This window comes from Zootoca vivipara, chromosome 5 (assembly GCF_963506605.1).
Source record: "Zootoca vivipara chromosome 5, rZooViv1.1, whole genome shotgun sequence".
NCBI lineage: Eukaryota > Metazoa > Chordata > Lepidosauria > Squamata > Lacertidae > Zootoca > Zootoca vivipara.
The window spans coordinates 35,159,447-35,187,095 of NC_083280.1; the positions used below are offsets into that span (position 1 = coordinate 35,159,447).

Here is a 27,649-nt window from a genome sequence, read left to right on the forward strand (position 1 = left end):
TGCCCCTGGGGGCTGCGGAGGTGGCTGGGCGGGGACAGCCGGAGCCCAGCCAGGTAGCAGCAGCAGCGGGAGGACGAGTACGGTGCTGCTGGCCACTGCAGGCGAAAGCAGGCGCCCGAAAGCGGCGGCTGCTGCAGTCCCGACAGAGCGCGGAGCAGCGCCGCTCATCCGGAGGCAGTGGGACCCAGCAGCAGCGCCGTCCTCATCCTCCCGCTGCTGTTGCTGCTGCTGCCGGGCCAGGTGGTTCCTGGGGGTCGCAGAGGAGGCTGGGCGGGGACAGCCGGAGCCCAGCCAGGCAGCAGCGGAAGGACGAGGACGGCGCTGCTGCTGGCCGCGGCAAGGAAGCAGGCGCCCGAAGGCGGCGCGGCTGCTGCAGCGCCGACAGAGCGTGCAGCAGTGCCACTCCTCCCGAGGCAGCAGGACCCAGCAGCAGCGCCGTCCTTGTCCTTCCGCTGCTGCCTGCCTGGGCTCCGGCTGTCCCCGCCCAGCCTCCTCTGCGACCCCCAGGAGCCACCTGGCCCGGCAGCAGCAGCAACAGCAGCGGGAGGATGAGGACGGCGCTGCTGCTGGGTCCCACTGCCTCGGGACGAGCGGCGCTGCTCCGCGCTCTGTCGGGACTGCAGCAGCCGCCGCTTTCGGGCGCCTGCTTCCTCCTGCCGTGGCCAGCAGCTCCTCCCGAGGAAGCAGGACCCATCGCCTCGCCCCCATCTGGCCCGCTTTCGGGCGCCTGCTTCCTCCTGCCGTGGCCAGCAGCAGCACCGTACTCATCTTCCCGCTGCTGCTGCTGCCCGGCTGGGCTCCGGCTGTCCCTGCCCAGCTGCCTCCGCAGCCCCCAGGGGCGAGCAGTGGCCTCGCCTCTGCTGGGCCCAGCTGCGGCAGCCGGTTCCGGGCGTCTGCCTCCTTCTCCCGAAAAGAGGCAGACAACCTCCTCCTCCTGCTGCGGCTAGCATGCTGTGTATCACTGGCTGGCTGGGCGCTCGCGGTCTCACTCCGCGCAGCGCGGAGGTATGGCTTATTTTCAGGGGGTGTCTTCTATTTAACAAATACTTTAAAAGCCTGCTATGGCTTACTTTATGACTACGCCTTAAAAAGGGGGAAACACGGTATTTACGCTGATGCACGTGTCCCTGTGCTTCCTCTTATGGGCTCAGTGCATCGGAACACCCACCCACCTCTCCCTATATTTAGAGCTTGCGCTCGACCTTGCTATGCCGTCGTGTATCGCCTGTCATTGGGACAGGGGCACAGCAGGAATTTTCCCCACTTGGCTGATTGTCTGGTGCCATTTGGGTTTCACCTGCCTTGTAGCAAATCGTCACAACTTGTAAGGTTGCGGATAGGCCCTGGTTCAGGTGATAGGGGTAGCAGGGTGCCTAGCCATCCCTATGTGTTGGTTATTCCTTTAAGAAGGAATCCACGGACTCATGGTTGGTCTTCCCCGTGCGGGGTTGTGCCCTGAGCCTGAGTCCAGGGATCATCTGGGTGGAGGTGTGGCAGACACCCCTGCTTGCCTCTGTGTCCCAGGTGTTCACCCAAGGCTGACTTATGGTTGGTGCCCAGAGTCAGGGCTGCCTGCAGGGCTGCAGGTAGCTAGTTGAACCAGAGCCTATGCAACTACTCGCTTGATTTGTAATCAATAAGGTTGTGGCCTAAATTCTGCCAAAAACCAAACCAAAAATTTGAGTCCTGTCTGAATTTATTCCTAGGCCTGGTTAAAAGGTCTCCACACGCAAATGTAAAGGCTGGATGTGTTGGGAAAATCATCTCATAATAGGCCCAAGAAACCCAGTGTTCCACTGATCCTGGGGAAACAGGTGGAAACAAGACAGAAATGCTTGCTTCATACATATGAGGGTGAAACACATTTATTCCCCCAGGAGCCCAAACTAATCATGAGTCGCTGTGGCATTTCCCTGTAGCTAAGCAGAGTCCTACAATGTAGTTGGAGAAGGGAAACCAAAAGGGTTGAACTCGCTATCCTGTAACTTGCAGGCAGGGGCAGGATTTACATATAAGCTACAGGTAGGTAGCCGTGTTGGTCTGCTGTAGTCGAAACAAAATAAAAAAAATTCCTTCCAGTAGCACCTTAGAGACCAACTAAGTTTATTATTGGTATGAGCTTTCATGTGCATGCACACTTCTTCAGATACACTGAAACAGAAGTCACCAGACCTTTATATATAGTGAGAGGGTGGGGAGGGGTATTACTCAGAAGGGTGGTGGGAATGGGTGATAGGCTGATAGGTGTGGTAAACCTGTTGACAACTGCAATTGGTCTTACAGGAAAAAGCAAGGGGTGAGATGGTTAAAATAGCTTTATCATGTATAATGAGATAAGAATCCAATGTCCTTATTCAGACCAGGTCTCTCAATGGTTTTAAGTTTGGTAATAAGTTGCAATTCAGCAACTTCTCTTTCCAGTCTATTTCTGAAATTCTTTCGCAATAAGACATCTACTTTGAGATGTTGTATAGAATGTCCTGGGAGATTGAAGTGTTCTCCTACTGGTAAAGTCCCAGTGAAGACTTGTGTCTGAGTCAACATGCATGGAATTGCACTTGTCAGGCATGTATCTATAGCAACACATATGTTTTAACACACCTGTGTTCTTAGCATGTTGTAGAATAGAGGTACATGCCTTTGGAGCTGAAGTGACTGGATTGCTCATGTGCACAGAATAAGGGGCTTCAAGGGAAAGCCACGAGGCATCCAGAAAGACAGAAGCCTATTACTTGCAGGCAGTGCCGGATTTACATATAAGCTAAACAAGCTATAGCTTAGGGCCCCACTCTCTTGGGGGCCCCCAAAAAAATTAAAGGGGAAAAACCCGGATGTACATTTCCAAAATATAAGATAAAAAACAAATAAAAAACAACCTACATGCAGTGTTTTGTGTTGTGTAGGAGCCTATGATGTAAGTAATGGGCCCCACCTGCTAGCCTGCTCCCTAAAATATCACTGGTTTGCTCATTTCTATATATAGGATGCCTACATTCTGCATGGACTGGTTGCATGGAAACATGTGCTATATGTTAGGACAAAACAAAATAAAAAATTCCTTCCAGAAGCACCTTAGAGACCAACTAAGTTTGTCATAGGTATGAGCTTTCGTGTGCATGCACACTTCTTCAGATACACTGAAACAGAAGTCACCAGACCTTTATATATAGTGAGAGGGTGGGGAGGGGTATTACTCAGAAGGGGTTAAGACCTATATGTTAGGTCCATAAATTACCATATAGCATATATTCAACACATAAAACAGCAACAATTTGTTGTTGGCAAAGGACAGCTGGACATAGAAAGGGCCCCATTACCTTCAGTAGCTTAGGGCCTCCTCAAACCTAAATCTGGAGAACAATAGAAATATGAAGTACTGTTTTTAAAAAATTAACACATAATCTCTGTCTGCTGTCTCTTTCTTGGTACTTAATGAGTAGCTGTGAGAGAATCGCCTGAGGCTAAATGAAGGCAGCCTAACATACAAGTGGATCATTAATATTTCTGACAAGTTAACTGTATAGAAGTTTTCATCTTGTTTGCATAAATGATCCTTTGTTGTAACAAATAATCGTGATTTCCCATACAAGCTGTGTATCCATCTGTAGTGTTCCCGTATAATGTGATATTTGTGGATATTTAAATAAATGGGATAAATAATGTAAATTTGTTTTAATTGCAGTGATGATTAAGACTGCATTGTTTCTCCTTTTTAATAAATTGCTTATTTTAAAAAATCATTCCAACAGCAACCTATCATACTTTGCCCACAAACACAGCTATTTCGTAGAACTGAACATTATTTTGTTGTTTGTTATTCCTACTACAGTAAGGTTGTCTTGAGAAAAAAATGCAGGATATCAAGTAGCTGTGCCTGCACTGAATGTGCTCATACTGACTAATTTTTCTGCTTACAATAATATATCCCTGCATATTAGCTAGATATTAAACTTTCATCTACATATCAAGTATGTAGCATGATAATTTTGTACAATCAGGCATTTTTAGTACCAGTAATATGTGGCAATATGTAAACATGCACAATTTAGATGTGTGTTTACAGTTGCAGACTTTATATACTATATATATATATTTCTATCTATCATCTATCTATCATGGTGGAAGAACGCATACTTTGTGTGCATAATGGCACAGCTTCAATCTCCAGCATTTTAGGCTACCATTCCAACCCCACTTATTTACTTCTGATTAACCATGGTTCAGATTGCGTTGTTAAAGCAGGGCTGGGCAAGACATGTGCATAATGGTTTGGATCCTTTGCCAAGCATAATGAACAGTACTTGGCTATATGGACCAACAGTATTACTCACTAATATTAGGGATGGAGGAGAAATTTTATTCAGTTTGCTTTTAGAGGTGAACTGACCTAGTTGTCACTTTCTGAAACAATTCACAAACTGAAACCCAGCCATCCTTCAATTTTCATACTTCTCCATATTTCTCAGTGCACTTTTCCAGAGAAGCTATGGGTACAAAAATGCATGTACTGGGCTGCAGTGTGCATAAGAATGCATGCATTAGCTTTGCCAAAAAAATGTGTCTAATAGGCACAATTGCAATATATATATATATATATATATATATATATATATATATATATATGGATAAACTGATGAATTTTCACAATGATTTTTTTTAAAAAAATACACAAACTGATGTGGAAACAAAGAAAACTGAATTTAAGACTGGAAGAATGGGAAACAGAGAGAAACCAGAATGGACAGATTCACCCACCCCCCACTCACTCTCAGGCAGGGGTCCCCAAACTAAGGTCCGGGGGCCGGATGCGGCCCAATCGCCTTCTAAACCCGGCCCGCGGACGGTCCGGGAATCAGCATGTTTTTACATGAGTAGAATGTGTCCTTTTCTTTAAAATGCATCTCTGGGTTATTTGTGGGGCCTGCCTGGTGTTTTTATATGAGTAGAATGTGTCCTTTCATTTAAAATGCCTCTCTGGGTTATTTGTGGGGCATAGGAATTCGTTCATATTTTTTTTCAAAATATAGTCCGGCCCCCCCACAAGGTCTGAGGGACACTGGACCGGCCCCCTGCTGAAAAAGTTTGCTGACCCCTGCTCTAAGGCTTGTAGAAAGTTTCACAAGCAACGGCCTATCCTCTCTATTCACTTTGATTTGGGAGATGCCTTGACTGTACATTCTTTGGCACTGAAGAGGGTGTGAGTAGGCACTTGCGCAGCAGAGACGAATGCAGACACTTGGTGTGTCTGGGTGCTAAAAATGCTGGATTTGGTACATCTGTGTTGCTCTTTGTGTAATCCCACCATGTAAACTGGGAGGGGGAGGGAGTAGTACCCTGCTGGCCTCACCCTGATTGGTACATTCACCAAGATGTCTGAAAAGAGGCATCTATACACATACAGCTGAATGCACATGGGTTCCCTTTTCAATATGTCCCACTGAAAGCACAGATACCAGTGGTGGAGTGAGTAGAATTCAACAGCCGTGGCCCCAACAGCTGTGGTCTGTCCCTTCCATGGGAATGAGGAAGGTATGAACGAAAAGGAATTCTGCAACTGTTGAATCATGTTGTAGTTGCCTTCTCATTTTCTCTTTTCTCAGTTTGCATAAGCACTGTTATGTCAACTGCAGTACCCATTTCCATTATCATGCATGTTCAGTTGGACTTCCAACCACCTTGACAGATGTTGCAGTGCTCTGTTGGTTCCTGCATTATACTCCTCATGTTATATTCCTCGTACATGAGCTGTAAAAAGCCAGTCATAATGTACACATCAACCCTGTTTCACTAATAAATTGTGTAGAAACAGGATAGGGTTATACCTATATACAGTGGTACCTCGCAAGACGAATGCCTCGCGCAACGAAAAACTCGCTAGACGAAAGCGTCTAGCAATTCTTTGATGCCTCGCAAGGCGAAGCTTTCTATGGCCGCGTCTCGCAATATGGTTTTTTTTGCCGCTTTTTTGCCATCTGCCGTTTGTTTCTGCAAGACAAAAATTTTCGTAAGACGGCACGACCCGCGGAATGAATTATTTTCATCTCGCGAGGTACCACTGTATATGCAACTCAAACCCACAGTAGCCAAATAAACTAGGTAGTTTGGGGTTTTTTTTTCAGAACAAGACCAAAGAAGTTAGCTCAGTGCTAATTTGTTTGATCATATTCTTTAAATATAATTTATATTCTCGCTAGTGGAGGGTTCAAGTAAAGTTATCCATTTTCTTAGTAGCTTTGCATATAGCTATGTATGTGATTTTACTAATTTGACACTGCCTGAGACCTTGCTGTTATAAATGGCAAGAATGTTCTCCAGTCTTCATGGAGAAATGTCAAACTTTTCATGTTGTCATGAGAATAATCCAAACTAATGCAGAGCTTGGAAACAAATAATTATCTGACAACATGAAACAGAATTAACATGCAGTAGAGCATGTCATGAACATTTCCTTCAGCAAACAAGCAAGGTAATTGCTGTCGGAGTACAAAGCAGGGGGGGGGGAAGAGTTTTGTTCCCTTCTATCTGACAATTTGGAGGGAGCACTGTTTATTCGTTTAACCCATCAGAACATGCTTCCTCAAAATGGTGCCATTCAAGGACTGATGGAGTGAGACAAGCTTCCGGATTGCAGACACGTCTCATTTCACACTTCCTAGGTCTGATCAAACAGAATGTTTTTGCCCTGTTATTACTAGCCTCAAAGCTGGCAGGTGTGAATGTTTAAAGCAGGACAGTTCTATCACAGGTTCATGCTGATCAGTCATTAATTCCACAAATTTATCTCGGAAAGAGTTTGCCCTCATATCTGCACAGCCCTGCTGAAAACCACACAGCGTAAAAAGTTTTCTGATGAATTTTGGTAAGAGTATAAGAAGTGATTAGTAGCTTATTGGCTTGCAGTTCAATGTTTCTTGTTTCGGGGGTTTGTTGTGATTGGGTTCACTGAAGATGAAGCAACGTATAAATTTTCAAAATAAGTAACAGTCCTGCTGGATCAGACCAAAGGTCTTCCAGGAAGTACACAACTGGGCAGGGAAGCAAGAGTCTTCTCTCAATTGTATATCCCCAGTCTCTGATACTGCATGTCACCATGGAGACTATTCCACTATACCTATTCTTCAGAGGGAGAGTACCATCACTTATGTAGCCAAAATCATACCACCTGTGCACTAGAGGGGGGTTGTATCGGCATACCTAGGGAAACCATGAGATTTGCAGAAGTGCAAAAAAACCCAAACCACCCCTAAGGTGTAATGAGGACATATATATGGCAGAGAACTGCTGGCTGACTGTTGCAGATGGACTCTTGCTTTCAGTACTGGTGTATCTCAGTTACAATTTTTTCCCCATTTTGAGTTCGGTTAACTAGATTTCCACATTGATTGGTGATTTTTATTTTTGTATTAAAAACCTTCCTGAAAATTTGTCAGCATTTCTCCAAATATGTACATTTTGGGATGCGTTTTTGCAGAATACATGGATTTTTGCAAGTGGTTTCCCCATCATGCATTTAGTGGACTGTCGTGGGTGTCCATTTTGTATTGCTTTTTAAACTTGTCTGTTATTTCTGGTGCTATTTTGAAACTGTTTCATTACATTTTGTATATCGCCCTGAGAGATATGTGGAAGACAATAACAATATTTTGTGTACACTTTTCACTAATATATGTGCTTTTATGCACACTTCTCCATAATATTCACATCGTTGTACATAATTTATTGCAGTACAAAATTTGGAAAAGTGTGAATTAGAGGATGGGTGCATTTGGGTTTCTATACTGTTTCAGGAATGTGAATTGTGCTGATTTGCAGTAAGGTGCCAAACAAACAAAACTTCTTCTCTATCCCTACTAATTTATTAGTATTTCAATCCCAGCTTGATCCAAAGTGAACAAACACAAAACATTCATCGGTGCCCAAAGCTACCATCTCCCCCTTTTCTCCTCTGAAAGGCCCCACGTAACTTACCTGGGCAGGAAGAGGTGGAGTTGATAGTAACACACACCCCCGACCCGCTGGTGAAGGGTGAGTAATAAAGATTAAAAATTAAAAATATAATAAAGATGTTGATGGTGATGATAATGCACAGTGACTTGTTTACTAAAGAAAAGTGAAAATATTTAGTTTTCTTAATATAATTTTGATAATATTGCCCATCATTCCAGGAAGGCATCCATTTAAACTTTTTTTAATGTATTTATTAAAGATTTTCTCAAACAAAAAAACATACAAAAATACAAAACACACAAAGAAAATTACAAAACATAAAAAAGAAAAAACAAGAATACAAAAAAATACAAAAACAAAAATTCTAACTATAACCCTTATTTCCAATCTATTGACTTCCTCATTCCACCTCCTTCTGCGATTCTTTACATATCCTCCATAGTAAACTCTAAATCTTATATAAATTCTAATTGTTATTTTAACTATACCTTAATTCTTTAATCTTTTATATCTTATCCTTTTATAGTCTATCTAGATCTTACTTCTTAATTAAATTGCCCTTAATTTCTATCAATGCTTATTTCACACCATTGTATTATCTACAACCTCTATTTTATCTCCCTCACTTCCACTAATTCTAATCTATTATACGTTTATTCTTTAAATAAATTTTAAATTTCTTCCAATCTTCTTCCACTGCTACTTCACTTCGATCCCGGAGTCTCCCGGTCTGCTCAGACAGTTCCATAAATTCTATCAACTTCTTCCATTTAAACTAGCCATGTGCTATATAGAAATCCAGGCTAAAACACAGCTTTAGGAATCCTGTAGGCACTAAAGCTAGCATAGATGACTAGCTTTTATTTGATCCCTTGCTTCTAAAACTTTCTTTTGTTTGATCCCTTGCTTCTAAAATATCGTCACGTTATAGGTACAGAACCTGTGAAGTAAAAGACTTTAAAGTCCGAAAGATGATGAAAAGATTAAGAGCCAGAACAAATGCATGTTTACTCAAATGTAAGTCCCTGCAGAGTTCAGTGGGCCTTACTTCCTGGCAAGCATGCCTTAGGATTGCAGCCTTAAACCATGAAATGATAAAAAGAATAGATGAGGAATGGCATGAATGGTTTTTAGAACAATGCATGCCATGAGCTTTACTGAGAATACCGAAACCATTCAAAGTACAATTTTATTTAAAAATTGAAAAAAGAAATCTAAACATATTTAGAGAATGTTATTTAACTGTATTAGAAGTCTATTGAAATTAATGTCAAAAAAACTATTAGCATGTCAGGGTAGGGGCTATAACTCAGTGGTAAAGCACAGACTTGGCATATAGAAAGAAAGCCCCAGATTTAATCCCTAGCATATCCAGTGTTTTCAAAAGATGATATGCTTGAGATCCAGGCAGCCACTGCTGGTCAGAGTACTAGTACTGTATACTAGGTCGATAGGCAAATGATACAGACAAATTGGCTAAGGCTGCTTCCTACGTGTCTCTAAGCAAAGATCACACTTTTAAGTCATTTGCATAGGGATGCTTTCTTGCATCATTTGTGCAAAAGTCAGCACTGTGGCATTTGGTCACCCCATTAGATGCCAATACATAATTTGCTACGGCATATTAAAAAAGGAAACTAACTGCCAAAGTCTTGCTGAAAGATCATGCTTTTGGTTAGTAAATGATCCATGCCCAATGTCTTTCTGGCCTTCAGGAAAGCATCAGCAAGTGAGAGCCAGGATTCCACTCTCAATCTTTGTAGATGATTAAAGTGGGGGGGGGAGCAGGACAGTTCTGGGTGTTTCTGTTGTTTTGCAGTGATTGCCTACTGGGGGAATTTGAATGCAAAGGTTTGTTGAAGGTTACCACAACAATCAAGTGAAGAGGCATTTTGGAAAGCAATTGCCATACAGAATTCAGGCCTCTATATTCCAAGCACGCGCTATTAGTCAGCTTTATTTGAATGGGATCCTTGTAAGACAAGTGTGGCATAGTGGAAAGCATATCAGACAAGGCTGTGGAGAGCTGGGTTCAGGAATTGATGATGAATTACTTTTATTACTGTGAATCTTCTCTGTAAGGGTCATTAATGTTGTTACACGGTATCATTTTGGCTTGCTAGAATAAATCTAACACTATATGAGGGGGGAAGGAGTAAATTAGATAAGTTTTTTTCCCCTGAGCTATACAATCCTGTTCATATTTATATCTATCTAGGTGGACGCTGGTGACCCAGGTGGCGCTGTGGGTTAAACCACAGAGTCTAGGGCTTGCTGATCAGAAGGTCGGTGGTTCGAATCCCTGCAACGGGGTGAGCTCCCGTTGCTCGGTCCTAGCTCCTGCCCACCTAGCAGTTTGAAAGCACGTCAAAGTGCAGGTAGATAAATAGGGACCGCTCCGGCGGGAAGGTAAACGGTGTTTCCGTGCGCTGCTCTGGTTCGCCAGAAGCAGCTTTGTTATGCTGGCCACATGACCCGGAACCTGTCTGCGGACAAACGCCGGCTCCCTTGGCCTATAGAGCAAGATGAGCGCCGCAACCCCAGAGTCGGACACGACTGGACCTGATGGTCAGGGGCTCCTTTACCCTTTACCTTTACCTTACTGCATATCAGGTTGTGTGCATTCTATCTAGCCCCATATATCAACTCAATTTTGGCTTGATCAGTAAAGTTTCATTTCTCTGTCTCCTTGTTACACTAGAAAACAGACACTGAACCTGGACACACTTATGTTGTTGTCATGTTCCCCGTTTCTAACTGTGTAGAGTTAAGAAACTGAAGCTGTGGTCTCTGGATGTAATCCTGTATCCTTTCTTAGAAGGACAGACAATAAACTAGCCCTTAAAGTATGCTGGCAAGCTCCCAGATCTTCTTCCATATCATTGTTCTTCATTTCCAATCCTACAGTGTTGTTTGGTATACCCTCTCAGAGTTCTCTTAAATGATGGATGCGTTGTGTTCCCTGCATAGTCATACACAGCAAGGCCTGAGACAGCAAGTAGGGAAACGTATCCTGCTTTCAAGATACCACACAGGCTAGAATTGCATTGGATGCTTTTCCTAGCAACCCATTTGCACTTAACAGCTCTTGATCCAACAGAGGAATCAGCATATGGAACCTTTTACCAAATGGTTTTATTCTTGCAAAGCTGAACTTGCTTATCCCTTTTGCCAGTAACATTTCAGAAATCTCAGTAGAGAAAGTGAAACATTTTGGACTCTGCAGGTGAAGGTGATCAGAGCAAAAGGAAGCTACAGGTTGGGAGGTAAAATCTGCATGTGGTAGTATAGCTGATCTTTTCAAACTAAACGGGCAGGCTGGGAGCATTTCCATACAGTATAAGATGGTTATTAGAATTAATGCAATATCAGAACTACAAAACAGGTTGCAGAGGTGGGACAAAACTAGTTTTCTTCTCCTGAAAAGAGTGCAGGAAAAAAATGCATAAGAAAAGCACCTGTGCTCAGTGATTATGCGATGCATACAAATGTTTAAGTGAAGCCCTTTCAAATTGCCAGACTATGTGGAATGACATGAAAATATGTCCCATTGAATTCAGTAGGGAGCATAGTCAGAATCAGGCTCTTGCCGTGGCCAGAAATGAGCTGTAAGTGCTGAATAACTCTTAACAGGATTTTCTGCCTTTCACAGAGAGTAAATATGACTTGTTTCAGTGGCAAGCAGTCATATAAGCCTGTATTTAATTATACATTGGCTCCGTAAAACATAAGCATTTATTCAACAGGAAGGCCGTAGAAAGCTGACTGTGTCTAGTTATCTTACAGCCAAAACACAACAGAAATCTATGAGACAATGAAGCAATCCTTCATCAAGTATAAAAAGACTTTTAAAAGCAAGCTCGTTCTACCATGTCGGCATGACATCAGGCTTTCAGATAATGAATAATAGTAATGATGAACATCAAGCTGCTTGTTTTAAAACAAAATTGAACTACAATTGGATATTGTCATGTTGACACAAATCATGCCTCTGATGCCCATCTGTAAAAAGTGTGACACTGTGAACTTTTTGCAATAGGGCTGAATAATTACCCTGTGTTTCTCCAAAAGAAAGGAGCATTTGTTGATGATGCATGCTTTTGTTGCCTCCCATGAAAGATTGTGATGAATCACTGAATGGTGTGTAATGCAAGTATATGTCAACATACTCAGTATGTGTCTAGTCTTACCACCTACCTCCTCCATTGTTTGAACGCTGTAAGCATAAGAAAGTAATTGTCCATTTCTTGCAGTGTTCACCATTGTCCAGTCTTCAGGGAGATAGCTAGTGGGTCACCTCAGACGTAATAATAATAAAAAAATGAACAGTGGGAAGGGGAGTAGTTAGTGACTACACAGTCTCTTTTGATGAAAAAAGGGGGAGGAGATTTTATGGGGGAAACTGATAATCCTTTCTAATTGCTGCTGTACACCCCATAACTAGAACAGCTATACAATACTGACGTTTCAAACCATTCAAAATGAAAGCAGCCCAAGCAAAATGATTATTGTTGTAAATGATCATACAAAGGGAAGCTGAAGTTTTGAGACTAAAGGTAGGGGGGGAAACCTCAAAAATTTCAGTGATACTTATGCTTTTCATCCCACTTGTGCTAGTGGAGGCCTTGAAAAGCAAACAACAGCTTCAGAAAGGCTTGTCAGAACTATAGCAGAGGGAGAGCTAAATTCTCCCTCCCTACCTGCCGTGGTCCCAATACTTCTCTCTGGCTGATATTTGCGTAACAAAAAAATGTTATACTGATTGCAAATATGTTGATTGCCTTGTGGCCCTCTCAATAATTGTATTGTAGAGTTGGGAGGGACACCAAGGGTCAGTGTTGAACTCCAACTCTCATCAGCACCAGCATTGGGCTATATTGCCTGGGAACTATAGTCTAACAACGTCTCGAGCAGCACTAGTTCCTCACCCTGTCCCAAGAAAAATACCCAGGACTCCTGTGGTCCTATCAGCAGCCTTCCAGCACTCTGATAGGCAGCCTGCCTCTACTACTACCCCTCCTCCTCCTTCACCATGCCACAGCACAGACACTCAGGGCAACATACAGGCAAACCCCCAAACAGCATTTTTATGTACATGTGGTGCATCCTGCAGCAGTGCAGGAGCCTCGAGACTTTAGGGTCCAGGATCCCTACTTGGAGAAAACAAGTAAAAATCAACATATGTGGCAGTTTTTCCATAAGTCTTTGACCTCAAGATGGTGGTTCAGTAAGCTGTGTGCCCTGTAAAAAGGACCAACAGGAAGTACATATAGTGTGTGTTTAGACTCCAGAATTCATTTTTATATGATGGCCAGCAACTTGAACAGCTTTAAAAGAATGGAGAATTAGGGTGCTAATGCCTACTAGTAATGATGGTTGTATTACCTCCAGGATCCAAGGCAGTACTTCTCTGAATACCATTTGTGTGGACAGGCGGAGTCCCCCAAACCCCATGCGACCCCTGAGCGGAATAATGACGCAAGACAACATGCTATGGGATTAAAAAATTGGCCACAACTTTATTGAGATTCAGATGTAGGGAGACCTTGGCTCAGGCATTGGGTGTTATCCTCTCCCAGGCACCAGCCGGGGTTCTGGGATGCTTCGGGTTTATCCAGAATGTACAGGGGGGTAGGGCTGGCTATGGAGAACATATGTTCAAGCAGAAAGAGCCGCCCCCCCCCGTTTGCCGCCACTGGAAGGGGGGGAGCAATGTCAACCTCTTGGCATGGACAATGCTTCCCCCCCAATATCCCTTAGGGGGGGACCCCGATCATGTCGCCGCAAAGGGGGTGAGGTCACTGCCTCACACCCCTCCCATCAGGAAGATAGCCTAAAGAATTCCTCCCAAGGCCTGACACTGCCAAAGTTGTGACGTATTACTACAGGAAAGGCTAAACCTGCCAAGGTCAACAATGACCTTGACGTAGCAGTGCCTGCGTACCTGTGGAAAAAGGGGGTTAATCTGCAACAGAAAGTCAGTGAACTGCAACGAAATGGTCAATGAGTGTGTGGAGGGTGGGAGAACCTCCGGAGCCAACTGGTGCCTGTAGGTAGGATTCAACTTCTATTGTGTGAGCTGTAAGACCTTCCCCTTGCCTGGCCAGACCCCTGGCAAACACCTCCCCTAGGCAGGATTGGGCAGTTGGCTGGCGTAGGCGGAGACCCCCTGCATCCTGCCTGGTGAGGTGGTGCCAGATCCGAACTTCCAGGGAGTCGTTTTTGGGGGTCAAGGGGGCTGCACGCGACTACGCAAAATGTTTCCCCATTTTATGTGGGGAGCGGTCATTGCTGAGGAACACAAGCAGGAAGAGTGCTCTTCCACTCCCATAGGAATCTGGTTGGCAGTTATGGGACCAGGATCCTGGACTGGATAGGTTTTGGTTATGATCCAGTAGGGTCCTTATTCTGTTCTTATGAGCCACATCTATAGCTAGCCTTATCCCTGGGGGCTTTTCACTGAACATTCATGGTGTCGTATTCCAGCTCCCAGCCAATGCAATTACTGACTTCAGGAAAGTGGGGAAAGGAAGTGGTAGAAAAATGACAGCCCCCTGCACAGCCTAACATCAGAGAAGCAGCAAGTGAAAGATGTTGTAAAGTGAAAGATTGACGCTGGAGAGGGAAGGAGATTTCACTGAGCCACATGTGTGTTCCAGGACCTCAAATGCCCAGGGTCTCATTTATGAGCTCTTCAACAATGTCCCACCTTCCATTCAGTGACTCTGTGCTGTTTTATATGGGCTGATATGAAATTGCAAGAACGTGGCTTCCAGTGGGTAAATGGACCAGTGAAATAAGGAAGCCCCCAGCACCTTTCCTTTGAAGACCGAACTGTAGAAAATCATTAAAACAATAGCCAACATTTTATTTTGTGTTTTAGGGGGCAACTGAGAAAACAAACTTAAAGTCGGAAAGAATGGCTATCAGGGACGGCGGCAGTGGGAATGGAATGAATGAAGAGGTGGGATCCAGCGGAGAATGTGATGATGAGGATGGATGTCAAGGATCTGGTGAGAGGAGCCTCACGAAAGGTAGGTCCAATAGTTGTGCATAGATTCACTAAGCTGTGTTTGACTTTAATCTCATCCAGGTACTACACTAACCCTTGGATAGGTAACCTGTAGCCTTCCAGATGTTGCTAAGACTCCTACATGACCAATGGGTGGCTGGTGTAATGCAGCAACATCTAGAGAGCCGCAGGTTCCCCTTTTCTGCGCAAAACAATTATTTGATGCTTTGGGGACGAGCCTTGTCTCCTCCTGGACTCCCCGCCACCACTACTGTCCCATCTTCATATGTGGCTGAGAGGAGGTATTCAAAAACATTTTTCTCCCCATTTTAGCAGCTTCTTGTGTCGTGTGGGCCAGATATTGTTGCTTAACGTTAGCTGTGAGATTCAAAACAAGCCAACTTCAAACCACGGGCTGTGAATCTGGCGTGCTGGAACCAACCATAGTTTGGGCACGGCAGGAAGACTTCCAAACTGCTGCTTTCAGCCGCACTAAAAAAGGGACAGGCGAATGGTAAACATGCATGCCCAGGAAGAAGCTAGGATCATTCACAAGCCATGGTTCAGCATGAAGTCGAACCACAACCACTGTGACTTAAGCCTTTCTTGGATAGAACTGTGGCGCCACAAATTTTAAAATAACAACTGCTCGTTCTTTTAATTTGAACATAGCTGAAGTAAGCAAGCATAGCACTTGAACCAAAGTTTTGCCATTCGGTTATGATATTTTACTAAAGATGTATTGTCTGTCTGCTCACCCACAGTTCATTGTCTTCTCTGGTGTTTCTACTCCTGTAAAGGAATGGTGACCTGTTTGCGGGGCAAGGCATGCGTTATGGATAATGTTGATGGAGTAAACGTCTGAGGCAGTATGCTGCTCTATAGGATAGGAGCTATGTTTCATCCATGATTATAGGTTCTTCGCCTTAGGCCATACTGCAGTGGTGACTTTTAATTTAAAGCCATTATTTCTACGTTCATGTGCATTCTAGAAAACCCTGTACAATGTTTTCCTTTCTGTGTTTTCCAGCCAGGATTTCAGACTTGTTAAGTGCTTTAAGTAACATGTTTTCTCTTCAAAGCGGTGCAAATTAAACAGCAGCCAGGTGCTACTAAGTATTTTTTAATTGACTATTAAACTATTTAAATGCTATAGCTGTGCCAGAATCTACCAAGGCTCTATTGTCTTTCAGACACTCAGTAATGTAAAATGAAAAGCATTGAAAACTTGTCCAATAGTTGGCTCATCTACACAATATGTGAAATCTGCATTCTCCCCTCCTCCTGATATTGCCACAGATGGAAGTGAGAAAGAGAGAAAAATATTTTTCATAACTAGTGATGAAATTATTTGGTAGAAACCATATATTCCAAAAATATAGTTCATATAAAGTGTTGCACATGTTTATATTTATAACATTAACAGCAGCAATTCCACCTTGAAAAAATTATAATGGTATTTTGTAATTAACTTTAAAGTAGTGTTATGTGTTTAGGCCGCTAGCTGTAAATCTGTTTTGCATATTCCGATGCAATTAAGAGAGAGAGTGGGAGTCATCTAATTAAAGGGCTCCTTTGCTTTTACAGTAGTATGATTTTACAGAATCCTAGTAATTTCAATCCATTGTCAGTTTTGTATAATGCCGTAAACCTTGGTCTATTTAAATTGGTACCATAGTGTAGATGTGTGTATTTCACAGCTTGAGACATACCCAGAATAATTGTTCCATTTATAATGTTAGCACTAGTTTGAGCTTTCTGTCTCCCCTCTCTTAGCAGCCACCCTAATCTAATGCAGAATTTGGTGCGGCAGTGCTAGCACATAGAATGTTTGTTCGTGATTGGCCACCCCCAAATTGCCATGGCCATCTGAATAGGGTTAACTGGAAAGGAAGGTCAATTGTTTACAAAGATGCGGGGAATGGAATCAATTTGCTTGAATTCGTTTTAGAGGGGGCATTTATTTTAGTTGCAGGGAATGAAAAGCTTTTGCATTCTTGCACCTTTGAGGGTGATAGAGGGCTCCCTCTGCTCTCTTTGCTGGTTCCAGCTTCTCCTGGTTCTTTAAGCAAATGTCATGGCTCCAGATACTGGAAGTGGGGGAATGCACCTCACACAGTGCAAAAGCTCCAATCGCTGTGACTTTAAGAGTTGAAGGGAACATGGTGGGGGAGGGGGAGAAGTTACCTGCCCCCCTCACAAGCAGTGGCATTACAAAGGTAAAAAGAGGAGGGCTTGTCACCATTGCTGCCCCTAAGGTAAGCAGTCTCACCTGATTTGGCAAGATGGTGTGACTTCCACTTCCAAGATTTCCCTCATTTGGGGAGGCAGGGTAAATAGTGCCCAGATGTTGAGGGGAAGAGGGGAAGGAGAACGATTCATTACGTGCATATGCTATATTCAGTTAGCAAAAAGTGATACAGTGGTACCTCGGGTTCCAGACACTTCAGGTTACAGACTCTGCTAACCCAGAAATAGTACCTCGTGTTAAGAACTTTGCTTCAGGATGAGAACAGAAATCACGTGGCGGCGGTGGCGGAAGGCCCCATTAGCTAAAGTGGTACCTCAGGTTAAGAACAGTTTCAGGTTAAGAACGGAGCTCCAGAACGAAGTAAGTTCGTAGCCCGAGGTACCACTGTAATTCCTCAACTATCTTACAATTAAGCTTCTCAAAGCAATTCAATGTGATATGAGACACTTCCCCTTAAATAATAGCCAGTATTTAAAGAAGTGTGTGCTAAAGCATCAACAGGATGAGTTGCTTTCATTGTTTGGATCCTGTGTAGCTTTCTCTACAGTGGATAAAATATTTAGTAGTCAATGAGCAAATGTTCCAAGCATATTATAGAAAGAAATGAGTACTGCATTGTGTGCAATGGAACATATTAAAAAACAATAAATGTACCTCCTTTTGGGTAGCTGGAATTTATTTGAAGAAGTGGTTTCTTACAAGTATTTTTTACCATTCCTTTTATGCTTCTGCTACTTAACTGCCCACTTTTTTGGGGGGGATTGGCCACCTGGTTCCACCACGTTGGTCTACATCAGACATCCCCAAACTTCGGCCCGCCAGATGTTTTGGACTACAATTCCCATCTTCCCCGACCACTGGTCCTGTTAGCTTGGGATCATGGGAGTTGTAGGCCAAAACATCTGGAGGGCCGCAGTTTGGGGGTGCCTGGTCTACATGGTGACACCACCATGGATTGAAAAGTTTTCAGAGTAAAGGAAAGGGATGAATACAGGGCAAAAAGTCCAGCGTTGCCAGTGGCGTAGTGGGGGGCAGCCTGGGGCAGAGAGAGGAGAGTCGTGGCAATGCTGCTGCCTGCCCTTCTCAGTTGTGGTACACCCGCCACAGCAGCTCCCTCCTCGCCCTGCACGCCTGTCCTGGGCAGAGCTAGCCTACAGTTTGCACCTGATTTTATGGGGGGATGAGCAAGAGAGAAAGTGGACTGCCAGAGATGTTTTCAGACCATAAAGACGTGCAAGCAAAACTGTAAAATAATAAGCAAACCCAGGCAGATATACTCTGTAATGGAATTAGTTTAGTATGGAAAGCACAACCTGTGCATGTTCTTACAGTCGTGGCCAATGTCATCATTGAGTTGGGGTGGACTGGGCAGTTGCCAGAGCTCAGGTGTCTTGAATAGCCACCATTTATTACTGCAGTCATCATCTTCCTTGAGACTACACACATGCAGGAGAGTCTACAACCTCCTATTCACTGTAGCGACAGAAATTGTTTGTGTGAACCACGACCAAAAACTTCATAAATATTTGAAATGAGAGGAGAGAAGTGCAACCTGGAAGAAATAGCCATTTTCCTAGAAACCCAGCATCCTAATGTTTTAAGGCTAGCTGCAGTAATGCAGTGGTAATGGAAAGCACTGGGTACATTCTCAAGGGCATTGTTTTCATGTTCACATCTCCAGGGTCAAAGTGGGTCCAGCAGGGTTGATTCACTGACGGCCTCTTAATCAGTGGCCCACAAATCCTGTTTTACCATCAAACTGGTTCCAAAATTAATGGACAGGTCAGCAAACGTTCATGCTTCTGGCAAAACTCCACCTACCGAGCATTTTTCTTAAAACCACGAATCTTCAAAGTAATATTAACTGCTTTCCTTAAACTCTTCCATTAAAAGTTGTTTTTTAAAAAATAAATAAATCCAGTGTTTAGTTTACTATAATTGCAAATAAGCCTTTTTATAGCAAAAGCTATTATTAGCTCTTAAAAAACCCATTTAAATATTTAAGCACAATGTATTTAATTACATCTACAGACCCACATGAGCGTATTCAAGTACGAATCCACCTAGCAGAGCTAAACACATTCTCAAGTATTCCACAATTTGTCAGGCTTTCTAGGCAGTAAATAGCTATTTAAATGTTTAGCAATAGTCCTGCTGAGCCAAATCTGGGGCCCCATTTCCTGGACATTTTCGCTCTCTGTGAAATGTGCCTCCTTTCGCCACCTGAGGTAAAGCGGCAGAACTGCTGCCACTGCCACTCCACTCTGCCATCTGAGTCCCATCACATTTCCACCAGCTACTTACTGCACATGCGGCAGAGAAGCTATACGAGCTTCCCATATAGCCTGGTCTTATAATCCTAGCGGCTGCTGTCAAGTCTGGTCAGCCAGCCAGGCCTAGCAGGAAGCAAGCAGCCACTGCAGTCCTACCTACCAGGACATTTGCCACTGCTCGAGAGCCAGTGTGGTGTAGTGATTAAGAGCGGTAGGCTCGTAATCTGGGGAACCGGGTTCACGACTCCGCTCCTCCACATGCAGCTCTGGGTGACCTTGGGCTAGTCACACTTCTCTGAAGTCTCTCAGCCCCACTCACCTCACAGGGTGTCTGTTGTGGGGGAGGAGGGGAAAGGAGATTGTTAGCCGCTTTGAGACTCCTTCGGGTAGTGATAAAGCGGGATATCAAATCCAAACTCTTCTTCTTCTTCTCCCTTGCCCTGTTGTGTGGCTGCTTCGCCACTAGTGATGTTTTACAACCTAGCCATTGGTTTCAGCTAAAATGAAATGTGGTTCATTTGGAGTTCTTTGTCAAGCTGGAGGATTTTCAAGGAAGTCAGAAAGAAAAGTGGGGAGCCTGCACACTCTAGGACTTTCCCCCTCCTTTCTTATTAAATCATAGTTGCAAGTCAGAAATGTGGGGACTAGATGAATCATTTTTATCTATAAATAAAAGCAAGGATTAAAAGCTGCCTTGCATGCATGTAATTGCCAAGAAGGAAAGAAGTGGCACCTGTGACAGGTTGTGTTGTGTGAAGAGCTCCTCTACAGGATTCAACCCTACAAGCCAAGCCCTTTTTCAGGATATTGCCTTTCACTCCCTTTCCCAGTTTTCTGTCCTGTGACCCTGCAGCAGTCTGTGCTAACTGAGTATGTTTAACCCTTACTTTGTGGTTTTGTGTTTTCTTCCCCATTAGAGTTTTTAAAAACTGGCAAAACAAAAATAAAAAAATCCTTTTAGTAGCACCTTAGAGACCAACTAAGGTGCTACTAGAAGGATTTTATTTTTATTTTTTTGACTACGTCAGACCAACACGGCTACCTACCTTTAAAAACTGTGTTATTGCAACCAGTGTTCATCCCCCACCTGACTTACTTCCTGTGCACACATGGTACTATTTCATCTCCAGAAGGACTTGCACTCAGAGAATGAGCTTGCTATAAGTATATATTATTTCCCCCTCTGCACTGATAGGCAGATGATTTAATATATATATTAATGACATCTCCCTGCTTGATTTCTATCACATCTCAACAGCTGTTCAGAACTAATGTATTTCTCTCATTGAGCACAAATGCTATCACTAGGCGCCGTTTTCACATGTCAAGAACCTTTTAGCCCTCATTATGTTCTTATCTGCTAACATTTCTATGCTGCTGCTCAACACCAATGTGCTGTATAAATTGCCATCTTAATCAGTCTTCCTGCCCCATGTGTCGCGTTCTCAGGTTGCGCTAAAGCTTGCGTGTATCTAAATATGTAATTGTACAGCTGGTGATATTATTTTTTAAGCGATGATTATTTCATCAATATTCCAAGGGTAGAACGTCTGCTGGCAACATGCCAGGGGTACTAGATCTTCATCTCCACAGGTCTCCCACCTCCTAGCAGATTACCATACTACTGAATTTTCTCAATATTTTCCCCCTCTGCTCCTGTCATTTGAATTCTTCACATCCCACATCATTCTGAGAGTGCAGCCTCTCTTCCCCCCACCTTCCTGTGTTTCATGAGGTGTTTTGTTTCCGCTTCCATCTTTACAATCCTTACAAATGATTTCAGTGTCGTACCACTGTAAATGGTTCATTCTGTTCAGGAAGAGCTTAATGGCCTACTTTAGCTTAAAACGTCCTTGACATCCAACTTATTTGGTGCCTTAGGTTCTTGCATGGAAGGATTACTGTCTGTCCCAGCTACAGCTTAATCAAGACCTATTATCAACACAGTGGGGTGAATTTCTTCACAGTTTATGGGAAATCAAATGGCTTAGCAGAGCTGCTGAGGGAGGGTGGCGCACAAATGAAAGCGGGAAAGGAAATGACAAAAATAAAATGACGGCATATTGTACCCAGTCCATTGCAGCATTAACGAAGGGATGTTAGCCTTTCAATGTGAAACTACCTAGTTTGTACTTTACAAAACTTTACAGTGGTGCCTCACTAGACGAAATTAATTCGTTCCACGGGTCTTTTCTTATAGCGAAATATTTGTCTAGCGAATCCCATAGGAATGCATTGAATTTTTTTTTTTTTGCCCATAGGAACGCATTAATTGAATTTCAATGCATTCCTATGGGAAACCGCGATTCGCTAGATGATTTTTTCGTAAAATGCATTCGTCTAGCGAGGCAAGCTCCGCTCGAAAAATCCTTTCGTTAAGCGGAAATTTCGTTAAGCAGGGCATTCGTTAAGTGAGGCACCACTGTACATGAGCTGAAACACAACTATCCTTCAGAATTCACACTTCTCTGAATTTTGCAATGTGGTTCTCCAACCAAGTAATGCATACAAGAAATTATATCGGGGTAAAGGGTGAAGAAAAAATGTGCATATTAGCAAAAGCAGTACACAACAAAGCTTTATATTTGGAGGAATAAAAATGTGGATTTTAGAGAAATCATGCACCAAATTTCTGACAATGAAGAAATGTGGAGTATTGAACTTGAGGTTGGGAAAATGAGAAACTGGAATAAACCAAAATGGACAGATTTTGCCCAGACCTATGTTACACTATTGTTGCTGATACCAAAATCTAACTTGTGCAATGAACTCTGTTTCTTGACTGAACAGGCATTACATAGACAGCTTGCAGTAGGCCCATTCAGAAGGGAGGGGGCAGCTGGGTACCCTTGCGGCAGGCCTCGGAGGGCTAACCTAGTTGGGGAGGGGGCCTGCTAGGGACAAACTGCTTCTTTGTTTGAGTTTATAACTTTATTCTAAAAAGTGGGTGTGGGTGGCGCTATGGTCTCACTTGGGCTTGCCGATCAGAAGGTCAGCAGTTTGGATCCCGGTGACGGAGTGAGCTCCCATTGCTCTGTCCCAGCTCCTGCCAACCTAGCAGTTTGAAAGCACACCAGTGCAAGTAGATAAATAGGTACCACTGTGGCAGAAAGGTAAACAGTGTTTCCATGTGCTCTGGTTTCCGTCATGGTGTTCCATTGTGCCAGAAGTGGTTTAGTCATGCTGGCCACATGACCCAGAAAACTGTCTGCAGACAAATGCCAGCTCCCTGAGCCTGAAGGCAAGATGAGTGCCGCAAGCCCATACTGTAGTCACTTTTGACTGGACTTAGCCATCCAGGGGTCCTTTAGCCTTACCTTTTACCTTATTCTAATAGGACTCCACCACCCTGGGCCTTAGATAAGCTGCATGGGCCTGGCTTGCAATCTAACTTCTCAATCCTGCCCCCTGCTGTAGATGTTATAGCACAAGCAGTGGCAACAGCTACTACCACAGCATCCCACATGAATCCAGTAGACATATCTATTACTTGGTAGCAGCCAGGCTTCAGAGTGCTCTATCAAGTCTGAGTCACTATGCTTGTATCATGAGGTGGAGAATCCATCTTGCAGGAAGGTGTCCTCACATCACGCACGTGAGAGATTTCATATACAATGGTTTGATCCTTGTGCACTGCAGTAATAGTGCATACCAGCAGATGTCTCCATATGTTGTTGGACTACAACAGTGATGGCCAAACTTGGCCCTTCAGCTGTTTTGGGACTACAACTCCCATCATCCCTAGCTAACAGGACCAGTGGTCAGGGATGATGGAAATTATAGTCCCCAAACAGCTGGAGGGCCAAGTTTGGCCATCACTGGACTACAACGCCTATCATCCCTGACCATTGTCAGTGCTGACTGAGGCTCATGAATGACACATCCACATTTGGAGGGCTACAGGTTCCCCATCCCTGCTCTAGAAGTATTAGTTGCTTCAACCGTTGCTGGCACCTTGCTGGTCCTGTGGCATCTCCAGCTCTGGCTTCCCATGGCAGATATTACCCACACAGATATGAAGATGTGGAACACAGGGGCTCTTGAACACAAGGCTGCCATTTTGCTGAAAGTAAGCAGTTCTGGCTTTGGTCAGTGCCTGGATGGGTTGCTGCCTGAGAAACACATGTTTACCATCTTGGGTTCTGTGATAGAAAAAGGCAGGAAATATAGGGAGGATTAATAGTCAACATGTTTTAAAGATATATTTTCGTCACTGCGGCAAATGTTTTTCATCCTTTATACAGTACTAGGTACATAACTATAGTGTTAGGTGATTTTAGTGTTTTAAAACAGTAGCTTGTAAACTTTATAAATGCATGCTTGCTCATTTCTGAGTCCTGGATTCTACCCCCACCCCACCCCCACCAGCCTACATACATTTGCAGAATTTAAAAGTTACTTTCTCATAGAGCTTTGTATAGAACAGTAGGGAACAGTACCAATGAGGCATAGAAATTTAATAGAAGTCAATAAGCAAAAGATGAGAAATTCAAACTCAATATTAAAATAATCTAACAAACCATAAACAGCCCAATTCCCTCTTGGCATGAATCAATTATCTCTGAGTCCACTGAATTATTTTGCAAAAGTCGCATCAAAAAGCCTTCCATTTTCTGCTTGGAAAAAATATTGCCATCAGTGGTTTGTCATGGGAAAATGAAAACTTGCGAAGAAAATTCTGGTACTATATTGAGAACTGGAAACATTTCAGTTTGGATCAACATTCCTTCACAGCAGTGAAATGAACTCTTCAAAATAATGCCTCCATCATACTTTTCAGAGTTATTTTTAATTCAGAAAGATTTAATTTTGCTTAGGTGGCTGTCAAGTTCAAAATTCATAGAATATCATTGCTATGGCAAGTTTATCTTAAAGCTAAAAGGCAAACTAAAACTATCATTCTCAAAAGGTAAATCAAAACCTGTGGGGGAATTACATCTGTCTAAACCCCACGGCATTCTGTTAGCCAGTTTGATGGAGCACCAGAGATGTGGAAGGGTGGAAAATTGAACCTGTTCTCTCCTCCCTGCACCACTGAAGTTAATAGACAATATTAAGTAATTCCAATGGGTTTACTCTAAGTTGGCTACAACCCCAACTTAGAAGTCCCTCATTGTCAGCTGAGACGAAAATATGTCAGTGGAATAGCAAAGCTCCTTGCATCTTTTGAATCTCCTTAGAGATGTGGCTCTGGGGATGAGGCTGCCATGGTAAGTTCCTGTGTGCCAATATTTACTGCTACACCACTGCTTTTGTCGTAAACAAAACTCCCCAATGAACATAGTTAGGGTGGGTCTATGAGTCTCCAGTCTTGAAAGCTGAAACTGTTTTCATCTGACTGGGCCTTCAGAATTCAATTCCATCGTAATTGATTTGAGACATGTAACACCGGCGCGTCTTCACTGTTCATTTGCCCTAGTCCTCTGAACTATTCTGTTGCTGTTTCCTGAGTTTGTTCCTGTTGGCCAATAAAACTGAAATCATGTGGGAATCATGCGGGGACATAAAAAAGCCTGCAGGGAAGACACTTTGATTGAATTACATCTCAAAACTGAAGATAAATTCTTTCTTTGTTATACCCAAGTGCCCAATGTCAACTCTACAGTTTGTTCATCTTCCAAATGGATATATCCCTGAAGTCTACAATCTGTTTTTCATTTCAGGTAAATAAATTCCCGTTTCCTGATGTTGTGCTTCCTGAAAGTGTAGCATATTTTTCTTGATCAAGGCACATGGGGGAAGGGTGGGTTGTGGGGTTAAAAAAAAGAACCAAGCAAATATTACCTGGTTAGCTTTTCTACGCAGAACGAAATATGTATCCCTAGATTTGGGCTTTAAAAACAAATGAATATAGAATGCTTTCAACTGTGAGAACTGTAAATGTAATAGAAATTTCAACTTTTGAACAGTGTAGGGTATGATTTCTTGCAGCTCTTCCATCTTAAGCATGTATTTGAAGTTTTCTCCAGGTGTTTTCAGTGATACAATAACTTTGTGGCATGAATGGTAAGCAATGATTTTCTTGGAAGCATACACAAGTAATAATTGATCCTTCCAATTAGTTCCTTAGAAAACCATTAAGTACTCTCAAAAAAGGACAAGTTTAGCCCCTTTCTCACAGAATTGCTCTTCTCAGTTAGCAGATAAGAAGGGTTATATCAGATATTGATAAATCATTTAATTTGTAAGCTGGAAGTAGCCGAATTGAAGCCAATTAATTTACAGGTAGGCAAAAAAAAAACCCCACAGCTGTATTTTGCTTTCCATGCTCTGGGTCTTCACTCTTGAAAATAGAACTTTGGGGTTCTTCTCTGTGGATAATAACTGTTTGCTGCATGGATCCAGAAGAACCCACCCAAAGTGCATGGAGGTGATGTTAAAAAGTCTGTGGGTTCCCAACAGCAAATACTTCCATGGCCCTTAGAATTCTATGGTTGCCCCCACCCTTGCAAAAAAAGAAAGTTCTCCCTGACTTGCCTATGCCTTCTGTGATATCAGAATTTCTAAATCAATCACAAGCTGGGAGGAATACTCTGCCCAAACCCATATGCCAACAAAGCAGATCAATTATTGAGCAATATGTATAGCTCATGAGCTGTGAAGTGCTCATTTTGTGTAAAGCTCTGTTTATCACTTTTCAGAAGGCTCGCTTTTTACAGATTCATGGCATCAAAATGCCAAAAATTGCTATTATTGTGAGGATTTATTTTCATGAGCCAAGTAAGGTTTTGTTTTCACATTGTTTTTCAGTACATGAATATTTAAGTCTATTTTGCATAGTATGTTGTGAGAAAGCTGACTGTGATGAGGTCAATGGGGATTTAGCTTTTAATTTAATAGAAAGATTTTTTTATCCCAGTAATTTCAGTACCAGGCTTCTCAATATACTTCTGTGGTGTTCAACTTTGTGTTGCAATTAGTGGGTGTCGCCATAACAATCATTGGTATGAATGGTAATTCTAAGCCATTACTCTTGTGTGAGCAAGTGAAATGAACCTCATACTATAATAGTCCGTATTCATTGTTTTACGGGTATGATCTGCTGCTTATATCTGTAAGGCTGGCTTTATTATTTGTCAGAGATAGGTGAAATGGCCACCTTAAGAAGCAAATGCTGGAGATGGGGACAGGAAATGGCAGCAAGGTGTTGGGGGACAGAGCTGTGTGTCTGCCCTACACTCTTTAAGTTGGCCTGTGGACCTCTGGTGCAGTAGAAGATGCATTGTTGAACTAAGATGTCACTGTTGGCCCAGTCATTTAGAAATCACATGAAATAGGAAGATCACTATCTGGTCCTTTGCTTGAGGTGGTAAAATGTCTTGAGCTGGCCCCATGTTCTTATACTTGAGATAACAGCTGTTGAAATTATCTGAAGTATGTGGCCTCAGACCAGAATCTTTGATGCTTTGAACATTAGGACACTGACCACAAACTGTTGTGTTGTATTATTATTATTATTATTATTATTATTATTATTATTATACCCCACCCATCTGGCTGGGTTTATCCCGCCACTCTGGGCGGCTTCCAACAAATACCAAAATACATTAAAATATCACAGATTAAAAACTTCCCTAAACAGGGCTGCCTTTAGGTGTTTTCTAAATGTCAGGTAGTTGTTTATCTCCTTGACCTCCGATGGAAGGGCGTTCCACAGGGCGGGCGCCACTACCGAGAAGGCCCTCTGCCTGGTTCCCTGTAGCTTTGCTTCTCGCAGTGAGGGAACCGCCAGAAGGCCCTCGGCGCTGGATCTCAGTGTCCGGGCTAAATGATGGGGATGGAGACGCTCCTTCTGGTATATAGGACCGAGGCCGTTTAGGGCTTTAAAGGTCAGCACCAACACTTTAAATTGTGCTCGGAAACATACTGGGAGCCAATGTAGGTCTCTTAGGACCGGTGTTATGTGGTCTCGGCAGCCGCTCCCAGTCACCAGTCTAGCTGCCGCATTCTGGATTAATTGCAGTTTCCGGGTCACCTTCAAAGGTAGCCCCACATAGAGCGCATTGCAGTAGTCCAAGCGGGAGATAACTAGAGCATGCACCACTCTGGTGAGACAGTCTGCGGGCAGGTAGGGTCTCAGCCTGCGTACCAGATTGAGCTGGTAGACAGCCGCCCTGGACACATAATTAACCTGTGCCTCCATGGACAGCTGTGAGTCCAAAATGA

The 27,649-nt window shown here is 43.2% G+C and overlaps 1 protein-coding gene across 2 annotated transcripts in view; it reads left to right on the plus strand.

The window, feature by feature from the left end:
- LOC118093423 (glypican-5) overlaps window positions 1-27,649 on the plus strand; it is a 399,866-nt gene that overhangs the window by 280,799 nt on the left and 91,418 nt on the right. For both annotated transcript variants that reach the window (XM_035132482.2, XM_035132483.2), the window contains one exon: window positions 14,831-14,981. In XM_035132482.2, coding sequence (XP_034988373.2) covers window positions 14,831-14,981 — 151 coding nt within the window. The remainder of the gene's footprint in view (window positions 1-14,830; window positions 14,982-27,649) is intronic.